Genomic DNA, 27,698 nt, shown 5'->3' on the forward strand with positions numbered 1-27,698 from the left:
CAGCTAGCCTCTGAACAATTCCTTTAGCAATTTTAATTATGTGGTGCCTCTTGACACTGCTTTGTGATCTCGAAAATCCTTCTGAAATGCCTTGTGAGTGCTGTTAATTCCTGCTCTAATGGACTGAAGGAATTTAGAGGCAGGACTAGGTCGCAGGCAGGGTACATATCCTGGCGCCTTGTACGGAACTGTTCACAAACTCTTTTGGCTCAAAATTAAGAAATTTCACATGCATTCATAAAAAATCGATGAGCTAAGTTGGTTTGGGGTATACAGGGTTCACAGATGGGTGCCTGCATATAGCATGATTAGCCCAAATTTTCTTTGTTCATAGTTCTGGATGTGAAGAATGTTGCAGAGTACATTTTTAAACTCTAAGAAATTTTACTGTCCCATGTTTCTGATAAAACTGTCTTTTAAACCCTGGGAAATCTTAAAACATGTCATGATTTTTCTTAGAGAAACTCCAAAATTTTTTTAAAAAATTAATTTTCTGCATAATTATTATGTACCAGACTTCAATTTTTTCTTGGTTGGGTTTTCTTTTCTTTTTTTTCTTTGCCTCTTCAGTCCAGACAACTTCTTCTTCCCCCGCCACCCTGCCCCAGCCAGGTGTTACCTTGGGAAAGCCTGGTGGGAGGATTGACCTATACAAATATGCCTGAGGAAGAGTCCTAAAAGATCTCGTATAGAGATAAAAATGTGGTGGCACTTGGAAACTGAAAGAATAGTTTTGTTAATAATGGGTGTTTTTGCTTTATTTAATCGCTGCGTATTCAGAGCCAGTTTTTAAAACTCTGTGCTTTATTTATAGTCTGAACTGCAGGTTTCAGGCACCCTCTTTAAACAAGGTAAGGATTGGTGAAAGAAAAATCATTTGAAACAAGTTGCAGGCAACTTTCACTGGCCAACAGAGGTGTTCCATTCAAAAGTCACATTTAAATGCACTTACACTAAGTCTGTTTCTAAACACAATTTGTATTCCTAATTTGGCAATATTTTGCCTACATAGAAAAAGTCATTTTTGTTGAAGTATTTACCTAAGGAAAAAAGAGGTGTCCTTGGCCTGCTGGGCTTAAAGTTGTGAAACTGAACTGTGTGAGATCCTTTGGAAGAGCCCTCCCACGCCTCACCCCCCTCAATGGCATTCTTCCTTCTTGGTGTCAAGGAGGGGGAGTGAAGAGTTGGAAACCACACCCCTCCCTCCAGCTGTGCAAAGGTGTCCTCCCCTGGAATGCCTGGCTCAGTGACTGAATTCTTTGTCCTCAGCCTCACTGTCTGTCTGTGAGACCAGGCTAGATAAAGCCCCAGAGGGCACAGAGGCACAGGCTGGCTCACCCACGCTGCCACTGGGATCTAGAAAGATCTCTCTTAGCAAAATGCCCTTTCAAAAGAAAATTTTGAATTTGTGAAGACCACGGGAACATTCAAGAGTAGGGTTCTGTAGGAAAAGACTGGCACTAGTGAGGGTTCAGTCCGTACCACCATGCGCATCACAGCCTGTGTTGTGTGCAGACGCTCTTCAATGTAAGCCAGGGTTGTTTTCCAAAAGTTCATTTGAAAACTATTTTAGAGTGTTTTTTTCCTCATTAAACATAAAGCTATGCATGGGACGTCCTCCAGCAAACACAGCCTATGAACCCTGACTGCACCAGAAGTACAGTTAGAGCCATATGGGGGGCCGATTCCCATTACTAACATTCTTCCCCATGGTGCCCATAAACAATTGAAATTCCAAAATCTGTGCACAAACCTCATTTCCTGGAAAACTTCCCACAGAGACAGAGGCCTAAACATTTTTTATTAGGTGATGTATCTTGATTTTGGACATCAGAGATAACCACGTAAGGTGTAAAACTGTGGTAATACAGTTTTCAATGAGTGATCGTGTATAAGAGTGAGTCAGGAGAGTTTCATCAACACATCACAACAATGATAGAAGACAATTTGTATATAGCACTTTAAAGTTTTATATGCTTTTTATTTAGCCCCATTTTAATTTTGAAACCCAAGACCCAGGCCTTCTTATTTACTTGGTGGCAAGAGCTTAGGTGGAGTGCTTTGAGATGAACAACATTGATAGGGCCTGGTATCCTGAGAAGAGGGTGAGGAGACCATGAGGACGATGGCCTCTTTGAGCCTCTGAGGGAGAGGAGGAAGGAGGGGACAATTCAGAAGAGCCAGCTCTAGGAAGGCAAAATATGCATGTTGTGAGAGTCCTACTCCATCATCCACCCCAAGGTGAGAATTTGCTGGTTGAACAAGAGAAGAAGAGAGGATAAGGGGATCTTTGTTTGTCCCTCCTCCTTTCAACAACTCATCTTTCCAACCAGGGCTCCCCCGTTATCTTAGACATATATTTTTCCATAAAAACACTAATAAGCTATGGTTAGATCCCACATTTGAGGATCATAATGGGTTAAAAAGGTTTTATAGCAGAATCAGGAACCACACAGGGTGGGGCAAAAGTAGGCTTACAGTTGTGAATACGTGAAATGGAGCTTATTCTTGCATTGTGTGTTAATTTATTGTATTATTTTCCATAGGAACAACTGTAAGCCTCCTTGTGTCCCACCCTGTGTATACTGTTAGAACCTGGAACAATTTTCCTGTAGAAATAAAAAACACTTACCAGGAGCCCTTGCCAGTGTGGCTCAGTGGTTGAAGCATCATCTGTACACTAAAAGATTGGGGGTTCAATTCCCAGTCAGGGTACGTTCCTAGGTTGTGGGTTCAAATCTTGGTCGTGGTGCATATGGGAGGTAGCCAATCAGTGTTTCCCTCTCACATCGGTGTTTCTCTCCCTCTCTCTCTCCCATCCTCTTTCTCTCCCAAATCAATAAACATATTTTTTAACTAAAAAAGGAGAAACATTTACCAGAAGTCTTTTGGAACATGTTCCATGTTTAAATTGGTTCTGCCTGTATATATACAGTTGAGCGAGCCTGAGCAGAGAACAGTAAAATGCTAGTTTCTCATGGGAGACAGAGGGGTTTTTCCCTTTGGAACTCAGTGAACTGTTCTACTGCTTTGTGCACCTAGAGACTAGCCTCATCCCTGTGTCCCTTAGAGACAGAATAACATTTCAAAGTTTTCCATTTTATGACTTCTTTTTATGAACAAGAGCTTTCCTATCTGAGAAACTTTAAGCACTTGTGAAAATGAGTATGATGCTCATGGGGTCACTTTAGAGGACAAAAAACAGATGGGAAGGAGGTTCGTTGACATGACCAGCTGACCTGCTGGGAGATATTGAACACTTTATTTGTCTTCCTCCGTGGTCATTCTTCTGACCATCTTGAAAGACAGCCAAGAGAACTTTCTCTTCTCATTATTTCCAACCACTGCTCGGAAGTTCATTCAGACTTACAATTAAACAAATCATCCATGCTTTGGTAGCACCAGTTTAAACATTAACTGTTTACATTTATAGAGAGGATCAATTCTCTCCTCCCAACCACCACCAGGCTTTAGCCTTAAAGGCAAGTTATTTAGTTTTGCTCACTCTTGTATGCTGAGCAGTTGCTCAGTAAATGAGTTGAATAATACAGTCTCTTGGTTCCGGAAAATGTGGTTTCTGAACCATTTAGAGCAAATGATGAGCATTTTCTATTTTACATTCATAGCAAATTAAAGACTTACATTGTAAAGAAATTTTATTTTAATATGTCAGTGTATGTTCAGGGAGAAAACACTAGAGATACGTAAGGTACTTTCTTTTCTAACATTCAAAGCACATTCGTATTTATCACATCTTTTATCTCCCACTCCACCACCCCCACGGTTTTATACTTTCAATGGTTTCCTGGTTTCACTGGAGTTCTTTCACTAGTTTTTCACTTTGATAGATCATTTTCAACTCTAATAGAGATTCTTACTCATATGTGCTAAAACAAAAGGAAATTACTGAACTGCTCTTGAGGAAATGCGGCCTTTTAGACTCATTGACTCAGTGACTCAAGAACATCACGGAGGATTTAGTTTCTCCCATCTCTGCTCTGCCATTTTTCCCGGCTTCTTTCTCAGGCAGGTTCTCCTGAATGATCACAAGACAACTGCTAAACCCAAATGGATGAACAGGTTTCCTTGTCCACATGCACCAGGAGAAAGTGAGAAACCTCTCCCCAGCCATGCAATACAAGAAGTCCCTTCTTCCAGTCAGACAAGGCCACTTACATCAAGGAGAGCAATAACCACACTGGGAATGCCATGCAGTGATTGGCTAGATTAATCAGGGTCCACCAGTTGTGTTGAGGATGGGATCAGCTGCCCCTCTTCCATATGCCTGTGAGTCAAAGGGCCAAGGAGGTGGATACTTAAACGAAATAAACTGTTGGGAAGGGAGAAGTGGAAAATAGATGCTGGGTAAGCAACCAGTAGTGCCCATTAAAGTGGGACTGTTGTACTTAAATAAAACGTAGTTCTGAGTGTAATCTGTCACTCTTCAGCTCTCATCCCTACATACTATTGCAGACTGTCCATCCTTCTATAGAATTCCTCAAGCTATTTCTTGGCACCTTGGAGGAGGTGGAGCATGTCTCATATTATGAACAGCCATGGTGTTGTCTTCATCTTCTGGTCTAAGTTGCTGGTGTCTCCAGCCTACAATTCAGCTGACTCTACCCTCCAGAATCACCCATGCACAGAGCCTGCTCTGAGGCCAGTTAGTGCTTTGTTCTTTGGAGCATGTCATGCAGTCATACTATATTCTGTGCAGAATTGGGGAAATGCTTCTAATAGCTCGTGGAGTTTTGAGTGAAAATTACTCTGTTAGAAAATACTTTCTGTTCTCTATTCCTCTATCTTTAGAACTCAGACATAGGTTGCAGACACAGGGCCTGAGGACAGTAAATAATGGAGCTGCTGAGGATGCCTTCCTGGCTTCCAGCTTGGACAGCCAGATGGAACTAGGTTGTAATTAGGAGAACTGGTGTCTTGTAGTATTTAGCACCCCAGTTACGTAGACCAATGTAGGCAATTTCGTAACCTGTTTATCCTTTATAATGTTATAGCTATGGGAAAATGGGTTCCAGACTCCAGAATCTGAGTCTGAACTCAGAAGGACATAGAACAGGATCTGTTTGTAGGTTGCGAGTTACTTACATAAGTTGCAGTCCTGTATGTCACTATCACTACGGGGCAAAATTCCTTCCTGTTCTCTTTTCCCTATAATATCATGCCATTAGGAAGGAAAGTTTTAGAAAAAGATAGAACTTTATTTTACTTGCCTGTGTCAAGGCTTCAGTGATTTGATTTAATAATTAATGTCAAGGCTAAGCAGGGGGCTTTCTTCCTGCTTGATCAGTTTTCTCAGTTCCGTAGAGGCAGTAGCACAGACCACTGGGGAAAGGCTATTGGTTCTCTTAGCTATAAAATACGTGGCAGCCCCTCACCCCCAACTGCTTATGGCATTTGTTCCCTTATTCCTTAAGGCTTGGCAATCCAGGGAAGTTGGTTGAGGTGGTATGTGGAGCCCTACTCCAGAGCTCAGGCAGTAGGAGAAAAGCACAGGTAAGGCCAAAGGAATTTGTAGTGTATGAACTTGGCCTCAGCGGGTCTGTGTGCCTGTCGTAAAAGTGCCTTACTTCCACCTCGTAACTGGAATAGCTATGCAGTAGGTGATCTGATATCATTTTTCCTTCTTTCCATATTGGAAATGCTCTTGTTTGAGCAAGAATTCCTGGTTAAAGCAACAGCAACGACAAGAACACATTGTAACAGACAAGTGTCTGAGTCTTCTGAGTCTTCCCTCCACTCTGGCCATACTCTGGATAAAAGAGGCAAGTTATATAAATAAAATGCAGGCATACAATGTGGACAAAGTGTATTAAAGGGTGAGATGTTCCACTTTCTGTAGCCTTGATGGGGTTGTGGTTGTCTGATGTAAGTTGATATGTTCACATTGGAATGTTGCCCAGGGAAGAGAGTTTAGGAACAAGGGTAGACCTAGCCTTCCTCTCAACAAGCTGAGGTCACCCTAGATAACCCTGGCTCTCCCCTTCGAGGGTTTCTATGGTCTGACCCTGTCCAGCTGTATCTCTTACTACTTCCCTATCCCATACCCTCTCTGCTATAGCTACATTGGTCCATTCACTGTTAACCTGCATCTCTGTCATCTTCCCCCCTTCATGAAATGTCCTTCTCTGCTTGGGGCAGAAGCCTCCGTTCCAGAGTCAATGAGTTTAGTGTCACTACCCCTCTCTGTGCTTACCTCAGTCATACCTACCTGTTCATTTTAGACACAGAAAAGAGCTAGTCCTAAGTATCTTGTGCTTATGAGAAAATCGAGGCTCAGAGAGAGTTGGGGACACCATCAAGTTCGCACAGCAACTTGAAACTGAACCAAAATCTAGATATCTGGTCTCCTAGCCTAGTTCCATTGCTGGCATACCAACTGCATTTAGAAGAGTCTTTATTTTCTCCACAAAGGGGGTATGTGTACATACACACACACACACACCTTTTTAAAACTGATGAGTAATAAGAAATGTGGGTTTTAAAAAATTCATTTGTAAATTTTGTCTTTTTGGAGCTGGGGATGCCACCTATTTAAGTCTTACAATGTGAAAATTGGGCCTTTTAAACATATATTAGGGCCAGGTTTGTATCCCCTTAGTAGTGGTTACTGAACTATCAAGATTTCAAGTTTCTAGCATCCTCAAATATTTGAACACTAGCCCTTTTAAATATTGCTACAGCTAGGACTTTTAAAAATAATTTCCACATGTGACTTTATGGGTACCTAGTCTTTGACTAAGGATCACCGCTAAGAAGGTTGCTTGTTTCTAGTATGTGTTCAAATGTGTCGTAGGTTTTCCGCAAACTTACCAGAGACAACATTATGTTGTCTTAATACAACACTAACATGGACTCTGGCAGAACGCACTTCTGGTTTATTATGCATGATGTAACATTATAAAGTATCTTGCAAAAGAGCAATTTGAAACGCAGAATCCACTGACAGCCTCCCATAGTGTAATTAATTTCCCTTGCTCATAGAAGTATAGTTTTTCCTATTTGCAACAGATGGATCTAAACAGTATATTTCATTAATTCAAGCAAAAATATTTTCCTGTATTAAAAGTACCTAATATCACATGGTTTTCCTTACATAGGTTCTGTGGCTGCTCAGGAACCTTTGTAGAAACTAAGTTCAGAGTGAGGCTGTAAAAAACAGAAGTGACCCTGCTTTAGAATTAAAGTTTGTATTAAATCCAACAACAATAATGAGTAAAAATACTACCCTATTGTCATCAAGTGCTCCCAAGTCTTTGAAAGATTTCTCAGCAGGTATAAAAAGGTTCTAAGCCATCTTGTCTGTGTGAGAGATGTGTATGCAAAAAGATGTAAAGAACAGAAGTATTTGAAAATGACTTGTACACAGAGTGCCTAAATACTTATTAAATAAGTCTCTCCAGGAAGGAACATAAAAGTGAAGATTGAGGCTAAAAGTCTACCTGCTATTTTTTAAAGCTAGTTGCCTTTGGTGTGACAGCTTTTCTGTGAATTAGGGAAGGCTTCCTGTGCGCATGCGCCGCTGTGTCCTGGCGCGTACACGTCTACTGACCGAGAACCTCGCTGCTATCTGTAACCTGCCAAGACAGGACTTAAAGCATTGGCTGCCCTACCTGGAACTTTTGCTAAAAACAAAACAATCTATCATCATGGGAGCCTTAAACAACCGAAACACTTTCTAAACATAATGCAAAATGAGTTAGTTCTTTATGGCTCCATTAAATAATCTTCCACTCCCTGTAGTCTATAGTTCCAAAGAAGGAATTATGGTTTTCTTTGAGAGCCAACAATTTCCTTTGTAAATTTCTAGATTTTGAGTTCTTCTACAATAAAACTTAATGGTCCATTTGAGAAACTGCACCCATATGGAGCATCATTTCTGTGATTGGGTTGTCTCAGGCAATTCTCCAGTGCTGAACTCTCCTTTGATCTGCTGGGACTCACTGGTTTCTATGGAGTCTCACTGGCTGAGCAAGGGAGAGTTCAGCATTCCTGTCCCTGTTCCCATTCAGGCCTGACCCGAGACACTCGCACAAAAGACTTTCAAGTCACAGTGCTTTATGTGTAGTAACTGAAAACAAGTTGTCTAGAGGAAAGTACATGGTAAAAACTTTAAAAATCTGTGTTTCTTTTGCTTATTTAAATTTGGATTGGTTTCTGGAAAAAATATTTAGTCTTCTAATGATACAACCTAGTTTCTCCAGTCCTCCTACTTTGTGCAAAGTCATACAAAACAGATTTTGTCTCGATTGACCTTAAATGTAAATAAAAAGGGTGCCAAATTACTGTGCCCAATCTATGTTGTGCATCTGGCAGTAATTTTTAATTTTATGGCGGTGATGCCTCAAAGTAATTGTTAATCCTAATTGATTTTTAACATTTTAACTTATGCCTTCTTCTTGGGGCTTCTTCGTTTCTCCCCCACCTAGTTTCTTGGATGGCTAAAACAGATCACTGTAAAAACCACCGTTCTTTTTTTTTTTTTTTAACCTCAAGCATTTGCAGGCTACATGGTGCATTCAGGAGAGACAAAAGGAGCTTCCTGACTTAGAGCTCGTCCTCAAATCGAGGGAGACTAAAATGTTCAAGGCTTACCCTTGTGGAGAGCTGGGTGGTGACTTTATTGTGCAAGTGGAATAGGAGCCAAGAGAGAAGAGGTGGCTGTTTCCTGGAGGGAGGGGGGTTGAAAAAGCTGCTGAGGTGGGCTGTGAGCTTCTGCAGAGGACAGTCCCTGACCTAGTCCAATGCCTGACTTCTTTGCAATGACTTCTGCTGGAACCTCTAAGGCTTCAGTTGAAGGGGAGGATTAACTCTTTCGTTAACATGTAAAACCATGAGATGCTTTTTGGGGGAAATTTGTGCTTAAATTGCTTTCAATACCTTACTTGGATGTCCAAGGCACTTCAACCGTTTTGGCAGAATCCCGTGAAGCCAGTGTAGGAATGACTCCTTAACTCAGTCGGGTTCTTTCCAACGGTGTTCTTCATATTGATATTGACATATCAGACTCCAGATTTTGACATACAATGTATTTCTAATTTCCTTTTGAAACCATTCCTGGAATTACTAAGGGATTTTTGTATTTAAGGAATGCAGTGGCTTTATTAATTTTTATCCCTACTCCCTTAACAAAGTAGATGTTTATTTTTCTTCATAAACCCCATGAATTTTTATAGAAATATTGAAAACTCAAGAAAAAATTATACAATATTTTCTCATGGGCTTATGTTTTGAAAGTAAATAAACTATAAAGAGTCAATTTTCAGAAATCAATAGTGGGGGGTGTTTTTCTAATTAAAAAATGAATTAAGTAAATTCTCTTTTCATAGCCTCTCACTGACTTTTAGTTTACTGACTTTATAAGGAATATGATCCATTTAATTGTATTTTTAAAGACAGTATAAAAAGGAATCTTGGGTTTATGATGACAAACCTAAAGCATAGAGCTGGAAGAATTCCCCAGGTGGCAGCACTGGGGACCTGAGTAGGGCCACCACCTGTCGCTACACAGGCCTGACCTGCTCCCCATACTCCACCAGCACTGGTCACAGACCCTTCTGTGACCAGGGCGCCTGGAGTTGTGCCAGCTTGTCAGCCCTAGGGCTAAAGCTATAAAAAATGTTTTCGCATTTTTATGTTTATTCATCAAATTTTGACTTTACTATTTTAGGAATGATGGGGACACTCTGGATCACATAAGCATCCGTGGCTAAGGGGTCTATGGGTTGTTGACCCCAAACAGTGGCCCATTTGCCTGAGGCGAATGACAAAATATTGTTGCTTCTTTTCCCTCCAACCTAAAGCATGATCCGTTAAAGAGGAAATGGCAGATCCCTTAGGAGTGAGAAGGAGCCAAACCCCAAGATTGTTGAGGAAGTGGTCATTCAGAGGAGCTGGTCAAAGTCAGGAGTCCTCCCACGCCTCACTCGCTCAGTCTTTCACGAAGCCAGCCTTGCAGAAGGCTCCACACGCCAGGCCCCACGGTGGGTGCTGAGGATACAGTGGTTAAAACAGAGCTGACACTCGCAGGGAGCTTAGAGTCTGGTAGAGCTGCAAGATGCTTTTAAAGACCACTATACGTGCATACTTACAAGTCGTGGTGAGTGCCGAGTGAGGAGAACAGGGAACTCCTGAGAGAGTGGGCTTTTGAGATTGGGGAAGGCCTGTCTGAAGTTGGGGTGTGAATGACAGAAGGAATGATTGAAAGCCGGAGAGGCTGGAGGCCATGGGCAAGTGGGATATGAGATGGGGCTCGTGGGATGGATGAGGGTTAGTTCTGCAAGTCCTCATGGGCCACTTAAGGAGTTTAGTTTTTTATTCTTAATGCAGTGCGAATATACAGGTTTTAAGTGGGGGAGGGTTGTAATCTAGTCTAGCTTTTGAAACTTCACTTTAGCTCTGGGGTGGATAATGAATTGCAGATAAGAGTGAAAAAAGGGTGACTAGTTAGAGGCCTTTGGCAGTAGGCTGGCTAGTCAAGACCTGGTCTGTTGGACCAGGGGATCCCTGATACTAACCAAATTACCTTACCGGGTATACAAAAGATGTGCAGATGTTATCCAGGAACCACTATTTGGGTAATGGAAAGCAAGGATGATACCAGAAGTCGCAGGCCCAGTATTTCTCTTTCCTAACCCGCCTTCGTAAGTGGTGCACGGACCTTCTCTGCCTGGGTTCTCTCTGTGTCTGGGTGATGTGAGAGCCTGGGTCCATAGATGCCCCCATGAGTAAGTCATTGTTACTAGGGGATTCCAGGTACCGTGCAAATTCTAGAAATTGCTGCTGCCTCTTCTGCTTTCCCCTTGCTTCCTATAAATTCTTGGGGAAGCCAGAGGGCATTTATATTGTTTGATCCTGGAGATGAGCGAACATGGAAATTAGGGATGATTTTACAATTGTCATAGAATTTTACCCTTTGAAAAGTTGTAATTAGTCATAACAATAAACCTATATTAAATTTATGCTATATTTCACCCGTAGTGGCATTTAAATGAAATAAGAGAATACAAAAAATATAAATCATTATTGCTTTGACACATGTATAGTATAATTAGTGTAAACTATTTAATATATAAATATATGTTTTGAATTATGTATAATATGCATATGTTAAGTTGAATATAATACTATCATATTTGAAGAATGTTCTCTGTTATTTTAAGCAATAGCGGAGATTGATGCATGTTATCTTCAGCTCTTTGTTATTATATTATCATTTTTCCTTTGAATGTTATAGCAGAAAATCCTATCAAAGACTTTGGAATGACAGGACATTTTGAAGATGCATTGATATAACACTCCATTTATTTTTATAGAAGTAAATGACATAAAAGCATTCTCTTATCATGGAGTCCAAAAAATAAGATTCTAACCCTCTGCAGAAGAGAACTTTTTTTTGTTGATAATTCAAAGAATGAAAAGAGAAACTTACAATTATTCCTTTTTCATAGATGTTTAACTTCGTTTTCATACATGTAATTTTATAACAAAAGGAAGGTGAGGACTCATTTTTCAAGTTTGAGAAAAGTACCGCTTATAGAATAAAAATGAGATAAGATTTAAATAAAATAACCGGCCCCTTCTGATACACGCCTTTCTCTTTTAGCGTTTCTGCAGGTAGACCCGCGGCAGGGGGCCTGCTTCTGAGTAGCATGAAATAAAAAATTCAGCATTTCCTGCTAGGGATCAACCCTCTGCTTATTTCCCCCCCTCAAATTACATATTCTGGCAAGACTTCTCGCTTGTTCAAGCGTTTAATTATTGCGTTTGGCAGTCCTGGTTGGTGCATTCTGTAAACAAATGCCTACTCCAAACATGGAAACTGACTTTTTTATAGTCTGCCAGAAAGGAGGCTGTTTGGTGTGCAGTTCGAATGCTCTATTTCTGATGGTATAATTTCGGTCTGGGAGTAGAATTTGGGCCTTTGTCTGCAGCCCTTATGCCATAGACAATTAACCTTTAACATCCTCTTTAAAAGGGCAGATTTTTGGATCCAAGTTCCAAAAATACTTCTAAGGTAAGCACCATTCCGTTAAAAGATCCTTCTGTTGTCCAGCGGTTGCACATCTGGCCAGTACTGCATTACTTTCGAACGTTAATTCAGAACTGGAGCTGATTCAGCCCCCATTTTAGCCTCAAAACAGTCCCTCAGTGTTCAGATGAAAGCCTGGTAGACGAAGGTGATTTTCTCCTGCCTGTCTGTAGGCAATGCTTGCTATTAGATGCTGAAGTATATTCACAAACACCTCTCAGGGCACAAAATTCTCATTTTGGGCATTACATACACCTGTAGCCAAGTAAAAATTAGGGAAGCCAATTCCCTTAATGGACTATTTATTTTCTAAACTCGATTTTTACAAGAAAATCTAACCCTTCCTTCCCACCACACATGAAAATCTTTAGACATGAGGGATTTATTTAAGGAAAAAAGAATAAGCTCCTGAAGTGAGTTACCCTGTCCATGTTTATTAAACCCACCTCACCCACCTTCTCTTCCTCTAGTCTGACGTGATGCTCCTTCTTCACAGAGGCGACCCAGACTCAGAGCCACGAGTCTGAATCAAATCATAGTTTGGACATTGTATTACTTATCGAAGTGGGAACTTGTATGATCCACGCCCCCCGTAAATTAACAAGGGTTGAAAGAAGTTTTATTGTTAACCCTGAAGTGAGCAGAAAGTTTGGTTAGGCAGGACTTCTCATCGCTTGAGGAATTTGGATAATTGCTGTTTGACTCTAATAATAGTGACAGAATTATTGAACCTCGAAGCCAAGCTCTCTTGCCCCTGACTTCCCCAGAGTCGGCTTGCTACCCGGGACTGCATGAGCTCATCGGAGAATGATACCCACCTAAATTGAGAGAGCCAGCTGGGTTCAAGCTATTGCTACAAATTATTGCACAACTATATTTAAGGCACCTGGGTTTACTTTTATTTCAAATTGCACAGTGCCAGGTTATACCTCACACACTGCCTATAAAAGGTCCATACAAATTGGGAACTGTTTTCTATTTGAAACTTAGCGGTAAACTCAGAAGTGTTATAGAAATTAATGATGTTGCCCAACTGAGAAATATTTCATCATCTCAGTGACATATTTGGAGCTTACTGAGTGCCAGCAGGTTGGGGGGAAGAGGGGAGTAAATGCTTGGCACGCTCTCTATTTCTCCTATACCACCCAGTGATGGCAGCCCCTGAGTGGTCTTCCCACATTCATTCCTGTCCCCTTCGATCCACTTCCATTTGCACCATTTATTAATGCACGATGTGGGCACACTTACACAATTTGGGAACATACCTAAGGTTGCACAGCGGGACTCACACCCTGGTCTGTCGGACACCGAAGCGCACGCCTTCCGGTGCATTTCCTCACAGGCTCTCATGTGTTCCTGCTGTTTCTCTTGTTCTTCCTTTCATGCCTCCCAGGTGGGGGTAGCGGTTTGGGAGAAGGGAGTTTCTACCTCCTCAACCTCATCTTTAGGGGCTTTTCATGTTTCTAGTATAACTGTGTCTCTTGAGTCATTTACTCCCATTTTATGCTAGTTTTACTTTGGCCTCTTGTCTTTAATGATAAAACTTTTTTTTTTTCTGAATAAGCATGAGGATTATTTAAATCTAAGATGATAAAATTAAGTAACAAAAATGGACCTACATAAATATTTTTGTGCAGATATCAGTCTAAAAATACCAATAAAATATAGATGAATCGAGTAAAAAACTAAAAATAAAGTTACTGACCACAAGGTGTAATACAAAAAAATTACCTAAATTCAGACCTCACAGCATAAAATAGATGGATAACCTCAGTGAACTCCCTGTGAATTGAAGAATTACGTATGTGTAGTAGCACAGTTTCAGATAAAAAGAAGAAAATGTTGTTGAAGGCAAAAAAGAAATTGAACAAGAAAACATGGGCAAATGTATTTATCTAAAATTTAAAACCTGTTAAAGCCTAAACAGATGACAGAAACAAAACGAGAAAATACACATAGCGAAAACTTGAGACTCGATACAATGCACACACACACACAGTGATGTAAATGGGTGCAAGATCAGATTCTAATTGGATTATTGGTCCCGGGACGCTAACAATGATTTCACCCAGAAGAAAACGAAGGGAAAACCATATATGAAGATATATTCAACTATAATAAATTTTAAAATGGACACATTTTCCACCTGCCGAGTAAAACAAGTCAAAGCCCGACGCTGGAAAGGTTGTGGGGAAAACAGAGTCATGCATTACTGCTGACAGTGTAAGTCAGTCCTATTCTTTTGAAGCACACTTGGAAGTAAGACTTACTCAAGTCTTACCCTTTGAATCTGCGGTGCTCTGTCTGGGAATTTGTCCCAAGGACATCACGAGACGAGGAATTACTGAGCAGCTGCAGGGTTGGAAGCTGCAAGAGGTGGACATGGAGGAGACAGATGGTAATCTGAAGGAGCAACTAGGGCAATTCAAACCAACTGCAACAATACATGTTCAGAGACGTTTTCAAAGACGTGGAGAACATTGCTAGTGGCAGCCTAAATGCCTAAAAATTGGAGAACTCATTTTCCTAAATCACCCACCACCTTACAACCAAAACTCTACTCTTCCTCTCATACCCATGAGTGAAGGGCAATCTAAGGTGGCCACGTCATAGGCTTTAGCTCCTCCCTGGCTCCTCCTTGTCCTTCACACCCCACCCCCAATCCCCTTGAATCAACTCTCAAACTATATGATCAGCCCTCCAACTGCCTTCATCCAGGCTGCCATCACCTCTTTCCTGGCTGGTCTTTCTCTGCCTCATTGCATTCACACTCCCTCCAGTCTTTCTCCAGTCCACCAAGAGCCTTTTCAAGACACATAACTGACTGCGGCCCTCCTCAATTTCCAACCTCTCAGAATCTCATTGCTTCAGGACAAAGTCAAACTCTTTATTAGGTGTAGGAGGCCCTATATGGCCCGGTTCCTGCTCACCTCTCTAGTCTCGTGTCTTGTTTCTGCCCCTCCTCACAACTGCTAAGACACACAGACACACCCCAGTTTCTACCTGACTGTGCTGCTTGTGGTCCCCCCAAACCGTTCCCAGGGGTCTGTGCGCAGGGGACTCCCTTTCTCTGCCCCTCATCCCAACCCCCAGCATCAGGCTGCTGACTCCTATTTATTCCTGTTTGTTTCTCTGGAGTCTCTGGTCCCTCTAGGGACAGCTTCATGCCATGGGCCCCTTTCTGATACCCACAGACACAGACTGGCATAGGGGCCCGCCTGCATCCGACAGAACACCCGGTAGACCCGTCATGTAGAATGTTGTCTTTGTTGGGAAAGAAATTCTGAAATCTGATGTCTGGACTGCTTGTTTTCCTTTTCACTTGAAAAAAAATTATATTAACCTTTCTAATTATAACACTACATTTTATACTATTCGATGAACAGTGGTAGCTACAGCCATTTAAAATTTTGGATAAAAATTGTGTATCTTTGCTCACTTCTTTGCTGTCTGTAAAAACGAACAGGTTTCTGGGACTGCCAAGTTTGGGAGCCTTGTACAACCACAGCAGATGAGAAGTAGGGGAGGGATGTATGTTCACTGGCATCAAGGGAGAGATCTAGACCACTGGCTGGTGACACGGTCACTGAGAGAAGGAGGTGGCCCACGTGAGGTTACCAAATCCCATTAGCTAGAAAATTCAGTTAGCCCACTATTTACTAATTTAAAAGTCTATTATCAAGTGTTTTCAGCAAGAGTAAAGTAGGAAGCCTTATGAGTTACAGTGGTACCTCGGTCCTCACCATCAATTTGTTTTGGAACTCGTGATGAGTACCGAACAATGAAGCATCTTCTTTTGCGGGGTGGCATCATGACTCACACAAGTTCGGAGAGTCCCAAGCATGCGCCGAGTGCTGACACGTTTTTTTCTTGTCAAAAAGCAATGAGTACAAGGTTTGATGAGTTCTGAAGCCAGTGAGTACTGAGGTATGACAGTTTTTTTAATGTGTTCCCATGTCTGTGGTGTAAATTGTATTTGTGACCACTTAAATCATAGTATGAATATTATCTGATACTTACAAACAAAATGGGGCAAAATAAAGGTAACTATGTCTTCTCTTTTTCTAGTCAAATGTTTTAAAGTTGCTCCCAAGGGACACCTAAACTGAGCAGGGCCTGAGCAAGTTTGAATAAACAACTATAGAGTGAGCATGGAGAAGTCTAGCCATTCATAACGTTCCATGTATAAACAAGAATTACTTCTTCACAGAAATAATCCATGTTAACTTCACAGGCCTTAGTAAACAGAAGTTTCTATATTAGGTTCACGCTGAAGTACTCATCTTGACCCAATCTAATTGATGTAAGTGGTAGGAATTAATTTTCTGCAGACAGGGATAAAGACTAATCCAAGTCAATCAGCGCCTTGTAATTAATCCACATACTCTTTTTAAAAGAGAGGGAGAAATGTTGGCACATTCTCTGGTTTAAGGTTCTGCATCAATCTAATGCAGAGTTCTACAGTTTTATAGGGTTCAGATTTCAGGGTGGATTTACAATTAACAAAGCTCTTGCTAAAGCAGATGGTTATTTCCAGCTGCCAAATGTTGAGGTTTTTCTTCGGAATCTGTTCCAACCATCCATGAGCAAATGAATGATTATGTGAATGAAAGGCAAAACATTTCTAGGTGCCTTTTAAATATGGTTAGAAAACCTGGGTTTTCTCATGTTAGGTTAACATTGATTTTATAGTTTTAAAGCCTGAAATCCCTGAATACCAGTTAATTGTAAAGTTGAAATCAGTCTAAACAAATCACCTTTCATTTCTGAGAAAATAAATCCCTAAAAGGACAAAAATATTAATAATTTTCTGAAAACCAATGTGTTCAACAAATTCTTATTCAGTTGCATATGTAAGTGAAGGTGCCACACGAATGTAAGCTAACCTTGTCTTGTAGGGGAGAAAATACATGTGGAAATCATTTTTGCAGTTCTATTCCGGGTTTGACATGAGAAGGCTCTGTTGCCTTTGCTTGAGTTGCTGTGTTTTTAACCAAGTTCAACAGCTGTTAATATATTTCAGCCTAGGTTCTAATCTTATAATGAATGCTAAGCAGCAGGAGATGTTTAGTCATTTGTTAAACTTCTTGAGCTTTATGGCTCTCTGTTAAACAATATAAATAGGATTTCTAGGGGCACAGCAGATGTAAATTTTAAACCTAAGTATGAGATAAATGTAGGCAGCCCACACTTCACCATAATTCTCTCTTTGAAGAATCCATAAAATAAAGTAGGTATGATAAAACATCATATTTTCCCATGGGAATGATTTTATAATTATGGGCCATTTTCTTTATAGAACTTGGTATCTAATTATAACAATAGCATGTTTTTCAAAATTACAAGAGCTGTAATAGAAATACCGTACACTCTAATTATACCCCAGTGCACTGTAGTTGTTCATTCATTCACTCATTCATTCATTCTACAAGTATTCAATGAGTATATAGTATGGGCCGGACGCCATTCTAGGCTCTGGGGATTTGATGTGGGCAAAATTACATGCCCCCTGCCCTCATCAATGTCACTGAGTAGACTAGTTGGGGTGACTACTATAAACCAAATATTCATTGCAAATTGTAAATGCTAGAAAGAAAAAAAAGTTCAGACACTGAGGAGGTGGTGACTGAACCGGCACCTGGCAGATCATTCATAGCTGCAGTGGGAGGCTGTTTGTGGCAGAAAAGCAGTATGGAGAGACCTTGGTTCCCGTGAGGACCTCGGAGGAGATGGTGAGCCTGGAGTGGTGCAGGAGAGAAGGCCCGTGAGGGCAGCAAGGGGCAGGGACTGGACACGTGAGGTGTCAGACTGTGTGAAAGATTTGGTCATTGTTCCTGAAAAAATGGAAAGGCATGGAAAAGTTTCCTGTTGTTGGGGTAAGGGTGGGGTGGCATCAGACTCCCAATTTGAAAAGTTTATGGTGTGATAGGCCTATGTCCTCCAGGAGATTAGAACATTATACTAGTACAGAGGAAAGATGACCAGGGTAGAGATGGATAAAAGTTAAGTATTTGAGAAAGAGAATTAAAAAGTTTAAAAATATTGACTGGAGCTGATGATGATTTTGAATATCTGGAACGAAAGAGAAAAAGTAGAAACAATGGCTCCTACATTTCTGGCTGGTGAATCCGTGCAGATGGTGGTGGTGTCCGCCGGAAGAGGACCAAGTTTGGGAGGAAGATTGTGTTTCATTTTGGATATATTAGCATTTCAGTTGCCTGAGAAATCTCAAATAGTCACATGAATATACTGCCCTGGTGCTCAGAAGAGTCGTCGGATGGTCCTGCAAAGGAGACTTTGGAATCTCAACATAGGTAGGAGGAAAATGAGGACAGTAAGGGATCGTGGTCCCTAAGGTGGACGGCGCTTCAAGAAGGGAGTGGCCAAAACTGTCAGATGCTCCCAAGAAGTTCTATGAGCAAGAGACTGATGCATCCCGGTTGACCCAAACGGCATCAGACTACAGAGAGCTAACTGTGTGCTAACTGTGGGCAGCACTCGGCCAGAAGAGCCAACGAATGGGCTGAGATTATGCTGTCCAGCTGTCCCTTCCACACTCTGCTGATCTGATTCCTGATGCCTGCCCCCAAGAGAGGTGCGTGGTGAGGGGTTGGAGGGAGACAGGAAGAAACTCCCCACACAGCCCACCCTCCGCCCCCACAGCTCCTTCCTGAAGGAGTAGAAGGAGGTCAGATACTTGGTACTGAGGTGGAAGTTGTACGCAGCTCTGATGGCTGGTGCACATTGCAGCAGTTGGCAACCATGGCGTTCCAGCTGACGTGCGTTTATTCGGTCAGCGTTTGCAAGCACCCTCCGTGCACCCAGAGCTCTGATGGGTCCCAGGGAATTACAAAGAAGCAAGTGGCCCGATTGACTGAGCCCCTATCCTCTGCAGAAGGTGGGTGCGGACAGAATTTCTGCGTGTGGAATTTAGAAAATGGTTGGTAACTCGCAGTCACCGTGGGAAACTAGAAGCAAACATTTCTGAACTAAAGTTTGCTGTGAGCCACATTGGCCTTCAAAAGCCTTCGGCATGATTCTGGTTTTCTGGATGTGCTGTCTAATGAAAAAGTGCTTCCTTCCTCACTCAGCAGGTCTCTTTCATGAGCGGGTGGGGGGAGCTGGTGTCTTATAATAAGACTGACTTGGGGGAAAATGACCTCATGTGCTCGGGGGCTGAGCTGTTTCCCTTTGCTGCAGGAACACCTTGGAGCAAGAACACGGAGGGCCGTGGCGGGCCTGTGGCAGGAAGCGCATCTGCACAAGTTGGAAAGGGTGGGTTGACCTACACAGGCAGGATATTACTCTGCTTCCTCTTCCTGACTGCGTTTCCCAGAGGGGTCATGGTCATGGCTCAGCTTCCTGTTGGGGAAAACCTGGGATACTGAGTGTCCACCTGCCACAACCGGCAAACCAACGGCAGCAAACTGTCCGATGCTGCTGTGGAAGCTGAGCCTTGAGTTCACGTACAGACCCTGTTTCAACACTCTCGGGGACCTAAGACCTCTGAGGCCCAGATGAAGCCGTTCTTTGTGGAGTTGAAGGGGAAGGAGACAGCTGCCTTGACAGATCATGTTCTGGACCCAAACATCACAGGCGAGTGAAAGGTGGGGTCTCTGTGGGGTCTCAGCTGGAGAAAAGACAAGGTGATGTCATAAGATGGCACCTGTCGCCGAGTGCTTCATGGAAACATGAGGAGTCAGGCAGCCCGATTGGTGTGTAGACGTGGGGTGGACGAGGCCGGACCCCTGGCCACGGTGTTCATTCTCTTCACCCAGCACACCGTGTGCCAGCTAACACTGGCCGGGCTCAAAGTGGGTACAGGCTCTGGTCCCGGCCTTCAAAAACCCGCAGCCGAGGAACCTGGTGTCTTCATACGGTATGAAGACTGTTCTTGGGTGGAGTCCAGGCTGGCAATGAAAGAAAGTGCCAGGAGTAAAAGGAAATGCAGGCTTCCTGGCAGGGTCTTAGACTTAGAGAGTGGTCCTTTCAGGAGAAGCCCTGGGAATCTGTATTTATCGTGTTTATCACACACCGTGAGGTTTGGGGGTGGCTGGCTGAGGGGACAGATGTGAGGCAGTGGACAGTTGTAGGAGGGTGAGCAGCGCCGTGGCGTGAGCCCTCGGGGCCCTGGGAACACGCAGGAGGCACACGTGAAAACTCAGGTGCCGGCTTGGGGAATTTTATCGGGAGCATCAACTGGCTCCAGTGACCTCCTTTCTCACGTACTTCCTTATCACCTCTGGTGGCTGATAACAGAAACTGTGCGGGGATCTCAGTGTGTGAGCTTGGGCAGTTTGCCGTGCTCCAGAAATGGCCGTGAGTCCTGTGACTCTCACCCTGGACTTCCATTAGCCCACTAGGGACGGGTGTCTGTTGTTGGTAGGGATCACAGGCATGTGACCGTGGTCAGGCCTCAAAGGACAGCTTCCACCGGGAGAGTGCGAGCAGTGCTTTAGTCCTCATGGCTAATCCTTTGCTTTCAGCACCTGTGTTATCTCTGCCACCTCACTCCAAGGATGTCTTTGTGACTTGGGTGGGGGGAGAAGGCGGTCACAGGGACTGAGAGACTGTTGAAGGCCCCTTTGTCCCTTTCCCTAGCTGCCCACGGCAAAGGGAGCCCCCACCTGAGTGAGGAAGGAGAGGCACGCCCCAAGGAGGAACAGGACTTGTACCTGTCCTCAGATGCTGCCCCGTGATCACACTGTTCCCAGAACACAGAAGTCGGGGTACAGGTGGAGTAGAGCCAGCCACTTCCTGCTCTCTTACCGTTTGAAATTCCCACCCTTCATTTCTGCTCCACCTCCATCTGCAATGAATCTCAAGTTTTTCTAATTTTAGAAATGTGCAAATAATTACCAAATGAGGGAAATTTCAACTAAGTGACTATAAAATGTGTATCCTCAAAACACTGCTGCCTTTTTAGTAAACTGTGGGCTTTTTAAGAAAAATTGAAGTCAGTTGGGGGGGGGTTGGGGAATTTGCCTGCCTTCTGCAAAAAAGAACGTTTGATCTTATTAAATAAGGTATAACTGGGAGACAGAGAAAAAGTAAAATAGGATAGGACCATTCTATCTGCGTAACCTATAAAAGTCATAAAGACAATAAATAATATCCGAATCTCTCCGAACAGGCTGTTTGCAGTTCATTCAATCTTAGTCCCACCCTGGCTTGATGAATGTAGCATGTGGATATACTCAAGGGATTCTAGAACTTTCTGCTATTTGCCCCCCCCCCGCCCCCCCCCCCCCCACAGCTTTAATACAGCTAGTGGTCTCTAAGCCATGTGCACCTGGCATCTTGACCAGTAGGGGGCATAGGTGAGCAATGCGTTATATGGCTGAAGCTCAGGTCCCACCTGCTCAGTATGAGGCAACTCCAGCAACCTAACCAGAAGAAGAATCCACTGGAGTGGATTTATTTTTTAAAAACCCTTTGACAGTTCAGACGATTCTGAGTTTTTATTAAATTCCTTAATCAACTTTCCTTATCCCCAAAAGCTGATAGAATTCTGGGAAAGGAACGCTCAGAGCATTAGAAATACCTTTCATATTTTGTAAACAAATTCCGTTCCTCTGGCAGAATGGTCCTCTTTGGAAAAACAATTACCTGAGAGCTCTTCCAATTCAGGAGAGAAAACAGGCTGGGGAAAGAAAAACAGATACATAGGTGCGTGGCCCACCCACACACAGTCATTTTTACAGGTTGAAAAATTGGACTTGACTTCTTACAGTGAAAAGTGAAGAATCAAAAAAAAAAACCCCCAAAAAACCCCAAAACCCCAAAAGCTCCCATACAAAGGAGATCGGCACTGCCATCGCATTGGCCTCCCTCGTCTATTGATTGATTCTCTTTCCATCTTCATTTTGATTTTTGCTGGTGTCTGCTTTTTCTCCTCTCGCCAGCCAGACTTTCCCTGGGCCTCCCGAGGGAGGGCACGCACAGGACGGACGGGAATGTGGGTGGAGGACGGAGGCGGGCAGAACTGCCCCGACCTGTCTGCCTTGGGTGTGACACCTCGTCCCAGGTGGGCAGGATTCTCCTGGGGCCGCAGCCTGACAGGCCGCCCGCCCCCGCCTGCCACTCGGCCGGCCCCGGCTGCCCGGGGAGCATGCTGTCGGCAACCATGGTGGGGACCCTGGTGCGAGGCTGGAGGAATCGCAGCTCCCCGCGCAGGGCGGAGTCCAGACCCCTCATGCCCCAGAGCCAAGGTGGGATTCGGATTCAGGGTATGTTTGTGACCCTCGGCTAGGACCGGGTGACTTTTTTTAAGGGTTTAGGAAGGTGAGGATGAGCTTATAAGCTTTCCCCCCACTTAAGATGGAATTGACAATCTAGAGGCTGGTTTTCTTCTCGGGTATTACGGCTCACTCGCTTGTGGGAGGGTTATTTTCTCTTTTTCTACTCAAAACCATAGGTGCCTTCAATAGCCACCCCGTAAAAGATGATTATTTCCACCTTATTTTCTTTCAAAAGCTTTTATTTTAATATATAATCCTTGTTTCATGTTATTTGTATTTGACTAGTAGGTTAGAAAAGGTTTCCCGGCTTTTGGTAAATTCTATCTAAACCATATTATTTTATTTCCCCTGGCATGGGAAATAGTAAAAGTAGTTCACTTCTGGGTTTCCCCATTCGTTACTTTTATTTTCTATTCTGATACAGTTGTTTTGAGGCAACAATAAAACTACCGACCAGAATCTGGCTGGCCTGTTAACTTTATTCAAAAGGTTATTATGGCCTCTTCTGAAATAAATTTTCACTGGAATAAAATACTTTTGAAATACCTGACCTCATTCTGTTCTGTGTAGACCAGTGTTTTTCAACCTGTGTGCCGCAAGAATTTTCAAAACATGCAATACCTGACTATTTAGTCAGGGACACTGACCTCTTTTCCCTTCAATTGTCAAGTAATAAAATGACAACAGCCAACAGAATAATAGCCATCTGGTATAAATGAATTAAAATTATACCTATTTTTGTCAGATTGGCAAAAAATACATTTTTTGGTGCATCGCAGAATTTTTGTAATTAGTTTACATGTGCCGTGAGATGAAAAAGGTTGAAAATCGCTGGTCTAGACCTTGGACTTCTTTATGGTAACTTATCTAGAAGCGAGCTCTAGAAGGGAGCTCTTCGGTCTTGACCTCCGAGAGAAGCACGGAGTCAGCCCAGGAGGCCAGGATGAGCCCAGAGGTAATCGGCTCCCAGGGGCTTTCTGGGCCGGCCTGCCATCCCCTCAAAATGCTTTTATTTGACTCGGGGCCTTGAGCACTTCCTAAGTCGTAAATGCAAGTGTTCTTTCATTCCAACAAATATGTATCAAAAGCCAGAATGTGCCTGGCATTTTTCTAGACACTGGCATGCTCTGACCTATAACTAACCTATGACTGAGAGGTGTAAAAATGGAATGTTGTCATGCGTTTTGTTCTGAGGGGGCTTTCCAACCATTCTTTTCTGGTTGACGGTATTCAAGAAGCGTCGAGCCCATTGATTATTTAAAAAGTACCAAGTGTTTATCAGTAGATGAGTAGACAAAACAACTATGGGACATTCACACAATGGAATACTACTCGGCCTTAAAAAAAAAAAAAAAAAAAAAAAAACCTTTATCCTTTGCGACACCATGGATGGATCTGGAGAACTTTATGTAAGTGAAATAAACCAGGCAGAGAAAGACAAATACCATATGATCTCACTCATATGTGGAAACTAGTGAACAAACTGAACTAACAAGCAAAATAGAGACAGACTCATAGATGGAGCTATGACAGCTAAGGGGTGGGGAGGAGGTTAGTGGGTGGAGGGATGGAGCAAAAAGGAAATAGGACTCATGGACTACAGTGTAGTGATTGTGGGGGGGGTGTGTATAAGGGGGCTAAATGGTACTGGGAAAAAATACAATGAAAAAATTAAAAGTAAAACAAATGGCCTGTAAATATGTGTGGCAAGATAGTAAATTAGTTATTTAACCAGACATCCAAAAGATAGAGGGCTCTTCTGTGCTCTAAACTGCCCAGAGGATTAGTAATTATTTGTGAAACCTAGGCATTCAATAAGAAGTATGACTCACAGCATTTCAAGTGCTGATCACCGGGTTCTTTTCCCAGTCAATTTATTTAAGAATATTTAGAGCTTTACAAGACGACAAAGTAATGTGTTAACGAGGAAGGAATGGTCTTTTTTATTTTACAGCTTCATTGAGATGTAATTTGCATGCCACACAATTTACCCATTTTAAGGGTATAATTCAATGGTTTCTGCTACCTTACATTATTGATTTTTAAAGTCATGGTAAAATATATATATAATATAAAATTTAGTATTTTAACCACTTTTAGTGTACAATTCAGCAGTATTGATTACATTCACAATTTTGTGCAACCGTTCTATTTCCAAATTTTGTTATCACCCCAGACAGAATTTCTGTACCATTAATCAGCAACTCCTCATTCTCCTTTACCCCGTGCCTTTGGTGAACTCTAATTCTACTTGCCGTCTTCATAAATGGGCCTATTCCAGATATTCATATCAATAGAATCATACAGTATTTTTCTGTATGGCTTTTGTGTCTGGCTTATTTTGCTGGGTATAATGTTTTCATGATTTATTCATATATCAGAACTTCATTTCTTTTTATGGGAAGGTAGCTGTAATTCCCTTGTATCTCATTCTCTCTCCCTTAAATATACTTTAATTTCTAAGCTGGTCATGAAGGAATCTTCGGTTATTTTTTCAGTCTACTGGTATTTTTATATTTAAGTTATTTGTAGCATGAAGAGACTCTTAGGAGGGTATTTATTTTCAGTTAGTTCTTTAAAGGCAGGGACCATAGAGTAATCTTTTAAAATATATATATTTTATCTCTAATGCCTAGTCCAGGTCCTGGCATAGAGTAATTATTCAACAAATTTATCTTGAGATGAACAAATGAATAGTTTTAAGTTTTACTCTTAGGTATCAGGAAAGAGATTTCAAATAACAACCTAACCTATGTGGTCTTTATGCTTCAGTTCTTTATTTTACTCTCTGGGCAGTGGTATTTTCTTTTGACATAAAAATGGGTAGTTGCAATTGTTTCACTCTCCATAGAATCACTAATTGCAGGAGTAGATGTGTTGTATAATATAAATATTTCACTGCGATATGTCAGAAGTTCCCTCGGGAGATCTGACAACGCCTGGTTCGTGCCTTCAGTGAGTATCTGGGGATGTTTCTTATTAAGCGTGATCGGAGCAGTCCAGCTGCTAAGCAGTGTGACGTGAGACAAGTCTTTCCAACTCATGAACTTGGCCCCGTCTACCTTGTTATTCCCTCTCAGTGCTGGGCCCAGGAATTGGGGGTCATTGAATTGCAATAGAAGCTGCCACAACTATGAGAAGCCCTGGTAGACCCCACTGGAGTAAGGGAACTGAAGGCAAAGGTGGCTTTGGGGGGACTCACTCCCAGTTTTCATCTTTAAATACAAAACGTAATTATGCTTCTGCCAGTTCTGCCCAAATAAGGTCAGGATGGGTATATTTACAGGTGGCAGCCCTTACTGCGCTTTGACTATTTCCAAGGTGTGAAGGGCATGAGAAGAAGAATGAGGAATGCAAAATGAACCCCTGGATTTGGACTCGAAAGTCATCCAGGTGTATCTTTGCTATAGATAATTTCCCCACCCACTGCCTCAGTAGCTCGTCACGAGCAAACATTTGCACATTTTAAATTGCCATTGAGTTATGTGCTTTGTGAAGTGGGACCGTTCGTTTTTGTGAGTGCGCTATTTCAGAAAGTCTGTCCTCCTTCCGTGGAGCCCCTGTGAACACCAGAAAGACGGCTGTGTCCCTCATGCAGCTTCGCGTATGGCACACGTACACTGGCCCTGTGGTCCTCCCGTCCGACGTAAATGATGGGCCCAGTCAGAGCTCTGTGCCTGCTGCTCTCTACCTCCCCCGTGCGCGGCGTCCTACACGAGGAGGCACCCAGCCACTATTAGGTAGCCGTGACTCTGGAAACACGAAATGTGACGTGTTACAACGTAAGGAGCCTGGTCTTCTTACATAGCCTGTGCAGTCTCTCTTGAGGCTTTTGTAAGTCCCACCAGGTACTTAAGTTATTATTGCTTTTTACATTTCAAAGGCCTACAGACTGCCATTGGCCTAAATATAAAGTAATAATTTCTGACTGTAGAGCTGTACACCCTGTACTCGAAAAGAAAGCCTTTCCTTCCCCGTTTCTCAGCAACAACCTGTAATCATCTTTGAGTAATTTTCAAGATTCATTCTAAACCACTGTTCCCTCCATGGTCGGCTGGGGAACAGCCTCTCCTGGTGTCGGTGGGGTAGTTCCCATGCCCAATTCCCCCCCTCCCCACCCCCAGTGAGAAGAGGTAGTGGTAAATCTCAGCCAGCTTTCTTTTTCAACAGTTACGCTGGGAAGAAAGTCAGATGACAAACTCAGGTCACCACTTTCTGGAGGACTTTGAAAAGTTTCAGGTAGTCATTACAGCATGCCTGAGTCCTTCCCGAGCCTGACGTTCTCATTAAGTTTCCGCCGATGCTGGAAGGAACAGGGGACCAGGGTAGGATCTGGGTTCCCTCCCAGCCAGGACACGGCCCGTTTCCTTCTTTGGAGCTAGGTGGAGTTTCAAGTAGCCTGCTCAGATTGGTTTCTATAAATCTCAGTGGGAGTGTTCAACCTTACCCCACACATGGCCTAGCAGCTTCAGTCATGGGCGAAAGGAGCGAACACCAAGACATTGCAAATCACAGCTTGGTCTACGGTTTGTTTATAAACTAAAAGTATTCTCTCTTCGGAAATCAAACTTAAAATTTACCCCACTTTATAATGAATGGTAATGACTAAATTGACAATAGGGCTTTTAAAATAATTGACCATTATCTGTTTTCTGATGGAATTTAATGGACTCATGCTCTGATGTAAGTAATTTTACTTAGTTTACATCAGGTATATAGTCCCGTTCCCATAATTAACTATGCAATTACCATTTAATAAGAGCCCCTTATTTTAATTAGAATAATCATAGGGCCGAGGAAATAAATATTCACTGAGCAGCTGCTATGTGTTGTGCTAATGAGCATGCTGCAAAGATAAAACATTTCTAAGGCTTATTCTTAACCTCAAAAAAAGTGTTTGTAATCTAGAGAAAACCAACATACACAAATGCAACAAATACAATATGAATAGGCAGAATTAATTGCTAAGAGGATACCAATAGAGGAAATGATTAATTTTAAGAGACAGTATAGAGTTTGCCACCTAAGTAGAACTTGAATTGGGACTTCCAAATCTTTGAGGATACTTCCGACTCTAGAATTAGGGCTAATAGAAGGCAAATACCATAGTTTGCCATGTATAATGTGCACACTTTTGCCCACATTTTTGAGGGAAAAATAAGGGCATGCATTATGCATGGGTAGTACCTGAAATACCTTGTATCTGCTCTTGTGTTTTGTAATTATTTGTTACATGAAATTTCTTGTACCATAATATGTTCAAAAGTAAATGCTAAAATTCCTTTATAAAACAGTCAGAGCTCTGTTATAAAACAAAAAAAGCAAGTGCCTGAATATAAATAAAGAAATAAGTAAATGAATGAATTAAAAAATTAAAACAAAAGATTTTTTTTCCTGAAAGTTTGGGCCAT

The 27,698-nt window shown here is 42.3% G+C and overlaps 1 protein-coding gene across 5 annotated transcripts in view; it reads left to right on the forward strand.

Annotated features, from left to right (window-relative positions):
• The window catches only part of PLEKHG1 (pleckstrin homology and RhoGEF domain containing G1), a 200,388-nt gene that overhangs the window by 58,886 nt on the left and 113,804 nt on the right, over positions 1–27,698 (forward strand). Inside the window, exon 1 of one of the 5 annotated variants that reach the window (XM_045188899.2) lies at positions 22,116–22,257. The exons of 3 other annotated variants lie outside the window; for them this stretch is intronic. In XM_045188899.2, coding sequence (XP_045044834.2) covers positions 22,158–22,257 — 100 coding nt within the window. In that variant the 5' untranslated portion in view covers positions 22,116–22,157. Of the gene's footprint in view, positions 1–22,115; positions 22,276–27,698 lie in introns of those variants that run through there. One more of the 5 variants, XM_045188898.2, reaches the window with a different exon arrangement.

Source organism: Desmodus rotundus, chromosome 11 (assembly GCF_022682495.2).
Source record: "Desmodus rotundus isolate HL8 chromosome 11, HLdesRot8A.1, whole genome shotgun sequence".
NCBI lineage: Eukaryota > Metazoa > Chordata > Mammalia > Chiroptera > Phyllostomidae > Desmodus > Desmodus rotundus.